The following is a 4693-nucleotide window of genomic DNA, read 5'->3' as shown; positions in this document are numbered from 1 at the left end:
TCACTTCCATCAGTATGTTCCCCGGTGTATGTGAAGGAGTTAACGTATCAAATGACCATGTCACTTCCATCAGTTTGTTCCCCGGTGTATGTGAAGGAGTTAACGTATCAAATGCCCATGTCACTTCCATCAGTTTGTTCCCCGGTGTATGTGAAGGAGTTAACGTATCAAATGACCATGTCACTTCCATCAGTTTGTTCCCCGGTGTATGTGAAGGAGTTAACGTATCAAATGACCATGTCACTTCCATCAGTTTGTTCCCCGGTGTATATGAAGGAGTTAACGTATCAAATGACCATGTCACTTCCATCAGTTTGTTCCCCGGTGTATGTGAAGGAGTTAACGTATCAAATGCCCATGTCACTTCCATCAGTTTGTTCCCCGGTGTATGTGAAGGAGTTAACGTATCAAATGCCCATGTCACTTCCATCAGTTTGTTCCCCGGTGTATGTGAAGGAGTTAACGTATCAAATGACCATGTCACTTCCATCAGTTTGTTCCCCGGTGTATGTGAAGGAGTTAACGTATCAAATGCCCATGTCACTTCCATCAGTATGTTCCCCGGTGTATGTGAAGGAGTTAACGTATCAAATGACCATGTCACTTCCATCAGTTTGTTCCCGGTGTATGTGAAGGAGTTAACGTATCAAATGACCATGTCACTTCCATCAGTTTGTCCCCGGTGTATGTGAAGGAGTTAACGTATCAAATGACCATGTCACTTCCATCAGTATGTTCCCCGGTGTATGTGAAGGAGTTAACGTATCAAATGACCATGTCACTTCCATCAGTTTGTTCCCCGGTGTATGTGAAGGAGTTAACGTATCAAATGACCATGTCACTTCCATCAGTTTGTTCCCCGGTGTATGTGAAGGAGTTAACGTATCAAATGACCATGTCACTTCCATCAGTTTGTTCCCCGGTGTATGTGAAGGAGTTAACGTATCAAATGACCATGTCACTTCCATCAGTTTGTTCCCGGGTGTATGTGAAGGAGTTAACGTATCAAATGACCATGTCACTTCCATCAGTTTGTTCCCCGGTGTATGTGAAGGAGTTAACGTATCAAATGACCATGTCACTTCCATCAGTATGTTCCCCGGTGTATGTGAAGGAGTTAACGTATCAAATGACCATGTCACTTCCATCAGTTTGTTCCCCGGTGTATGTGAAGGAGTTAACGTATCAAATGACCATGTCACTTCCATCAGTTTGTTCCCGGGTGTATGTGAAGGAGTTAACGTATCAAATGACCATGTCACTTCCATCAGTTTGTTCCCGGGTGTATGTGAAGGAGTTAACGTATCAAATGACCATGTCACTTCCATCAGTTTGTTCCCCGGTGTATGTGAAGGAGTTAACGTATCAAATGACCATGTCACTTCCATCAGTTTGTTCCCCGGTGTATGTGAAGGAGTTAACGTATCAAATGCCCATGTCACTTCCATCAGTTTGTTCCCCGGTGTATGTGAAGGAGTTAACGTATCAAATGACCATGTCACTTCCATCAGTTTGTTCCCCGGTGTATGTGAAGGAGTTAACGTATCAAATGACCATGTCACTTCCATCAGTATGTTCCCCGGTGTATGTGAAGGAGTTATTCTGTTACAGTTGTCCCGACAGGGCAAAACACCGTACAGTATAGTACTCGGTTCTCTCCAGCTACCCTTGCGCTCCATCACTGCAACCACTTAAATAATGTACCTACAGTCTGGGATATATATTATAAAACAATGGCGGGATGACAATACTTTATTAAAGACATATGTATCACAACCAATAATACAGTAGCGTATGATTTCCGACAAGAAAACTTAACAAAATCTGTAGATTTATAGCCATTTGGCGGGAGTCAGTACGCCTAATTAGTGCTGTAAATTGCTAATGCATATCACACAATATGCGGGCTCAACCTGCAGTTACGCATGTAAATATCACAGTCATTTCTTAGGCTGCTTGTTAATCAGCTTCCTTGGATGGGGACTCAAATTATCCAAAATCAATGTCCCGAGTTTCATAACTGGCACTGTGCGCATGCGCTGTGATCCCCGCTGACCCCAAGGGCAGCTAATCCTTCACATATCTCATAAAACCTAAATCAGCGAACTATAGAGCGATTAAGAAGCTTTTATGTTTCATAGTTTTAATTTTACCCACTCGTCGCAAAATCATTGATTTCGCTGCAACACGTTAGACTAGCGCACCGAACACAATCTCACCCAGAAACACTTGTGTTAGTCACGTGACCTACTGTTTGACATGCGCGATGGGAAAGAACAGAGAGGAGTCTTGGTTAGCGATCATTAACTTTCTGATTCTGTAATAACATCAGTAAACACGCGGCCATGCGGGGAATGGCAAATAAGGCAGCCTCCAACATTTGGCACCATTTTCGTGTTGACTTGAAAGGACTTTCCTCGATAGAACCGCTTTAGTAGCTTGATAGGCTTGAATGATGAATCTAAGTACACTTCTATCGCCGCCATCTTGGATCCCAGGCATTCGCAAGACACGGGGTCGCCGTAACAGATACGGAGCGATCCAGTTGACAAAAAAACTGATGCTTATAAGTATTAAGTTCAATATGACTGTTCTCTGAGTCACGGAGATCCTCCAATACCGTGGTTCAAAACTCTCTGGCCTAATGTCCGGTAGGCAAAATTTACTCATCCACTCTTGGCTAAAGAGCCACTAGACTTCTCCACACTCCATGGCAAATGGAAATCGAACCTGTGCATGAGGGTGTTGTTGCTTCCTATCCAATATTGAGGGTCACTGATCAATTAACTTTTGTGAATACTGGACACTCTTTAAACCGGACACTTCCCCATACCTCCTTTGTCGTGGCGTTTGTGAACATGCGTGAAGGTTTCTGTATCGTTCTGTCAACACAACATCGATATGTTAATTATTCTCAAGAGGAAACATGACCTCGGTGTTGCAGAAATTCTGCGGTCACTCGAGCACAGAGGCGGTGTTGGGGGAGGGGGAACGCACAGAGACGGTGTTGGGGGAGGGGGAACGCACAGAGGCGGTGTTGGGGGAGGGGGAACGCACAGAGGCGGTGTTGGGGGAGGGGAAACGCAAAGAGACGATGTTTGGGGAGGGGGAACGCACAGAGACGGTGTTGTGGGAGGGGGAACGCACAGAGACGTAGTCGGGGGAGGGGGGACGCACAGAGACGGTGTTGGGGGAGGGGGAACGCACAGAGACGTAGTCGGGGGGGGGGGGACGCACAGAGACGGTGTTGGGGAGGGGGGGCGCACAGGGACGGTGTTGGGGGAGGGGGAACGCACAGGGACGGTGTTGGGGGAGGGGGAACGCACAGAGGCGGTGTTGGGGGAGGGGGAACGCTCAGAGACGGTGTTGGGGGAGGGGGAACGCACAGAGACGGTGTTGGGGGAGGGGGGGCGCACAGAGGCGGTGTTGGGGGAGGGGGAACGCACAGGGACGGTGTTGGGGGAGGGGGAACGCACAGAGGCGGTGTTGGGGGAGGGGGAACGCTCAGAGACGGTGTTGGGGGAGGGGGAACGCACAGAGACGGTGTTGGGGGAGGGGGAACGCACAGAGACGGTGTTGGGGGAGGGGGAACGCACAGAGACGGTGTTGGGGGAGAGGGAACGCACAGAGTCGGTGTTGGGGGAGGGGGAACGCACAGAGACGGTGTTGGGGGAGGGGGAACGCACAGAGACGGTGTTGGGGGAGGGGGAACGCACAGAGACGGTGTTGGGGGAGGGGGAACGCACAAAGACGGTGTTGGGACACACATGTACATACGTTGGGATATGTTAATATAAAGGTATGGATAGGGTGCTGGGATATGTAACTATAACCATATGGAGAGGGAGTAGCTATAGAAATATGAAGAGGTGTTTGGATATGTAACAGTACTGTAAACGTATGGAGAGGGAGTCGGGATATGTAATTCTAAACGTATGGAGAGGGAGTTGGGACATATAGCTATAGAAATATGAAGAGGTGTTTGGATATGTAACTCTTAACGTATGGAGAGGGAGTTGGGACATATAGCTATAGAAATATGAAGAGGTGTTGGGATGTGTAACTCTAAACATATGGAGAGGGAGTTGGGACACTTAACTACAGAGGTATGGAGAGACTTTTGGGACATATGGTTACTGCAGTACGGAGAGGGTGTTGGCACGCTTAACTACAGAGGTATGGAGAGACTTTTGGGACATATGGTTACTGCAGTATGGAGAGGGTGTTGGCACGCTTAACTACAGAGGTATGGAGAGACTTTTGGGACATATGGTTACTGCAGTATGGAGAGGGTGTTGGCACGCTTAACTACAGAGGTATGAAGAGACTTTTGAAACATATGGTTACTGCAGTATGGAGAGGGTGTTGGGACAGACAACTATACAATATGATGAGGGTGTTGAGACACAATTCTACAAAGTATTATGAGGGTGTTGGGACATATAACCATAGAAATATGCATAGCATGTTGGGACATACAGCTATAAAAGTATGGAGAGGTGTTGGGACATTTAACTACATAAATATGGAGAGGATGTTGGGACATATAGCTACAGAAGTATGATGAGGTGATGGGACATCAGTAAAGTATTATGAGGGTGTGGCAAATAACTATAGAAGTACGGAGAGGGTGGTGAGACAAATAACTATAGAAGTACGGAGAGGCTGGTGTGACAAATAACTATAGAAGTAC

At 47.0% G+C, this 4693-nt stretch overlaps 1 protein-coding gene across 1 annotated transcript; it reads left to right on the top strand.

The window, feature by feature from the left end:
* The first annotated feature begins 2901 nt into the window (after nucleotides 1-2901).
* On the top strand, nucleotides 2902-3792 carry LOC139456370 (putative per-hexamer repeat protein 5). Its single transcript, XM_071238027.1, has one exon. It carries the CDS (start codon nucleotides 2902-2904, stop codon nucleotides 3790-3792), a length of 891 nt encoding a protein of 296 aa, XP_071094128.1.
* The last annotated feature ends 901 nt before the right edge of the window (nucleotides 3793-4693 follow it).

Source organism: Haliotis cracherodii, unplaced genomic scaffold (assembly GCF_022045235.1).
Source record: "Haliotis cracherodii isolate W230 unplaced genomic scaffold, xgHalCrac1.p SCAF_1, whole genome shotgun sequence".
Lineage (NCBI taxonomy): Eukaryota > Metazoa > Mollusca > Gastropoda > Lepetellida > Haliotidae > Haliotis > Haliotis cracherodii.
The sequence above is the reverse complement of the archived record's forward strand: the minus strand, read 5'-3'. Positions and strand labels throughout refer to the sequence as shown.

Coding starts and splice junctions, on each gene's coding strand:
- LOC139456370 (XM_071238027.1), top strand. CDS start 2,902: ATGTTAATTATTCTCAAGAGGAAACATGACCTCGGTGTTGCAGAAATT.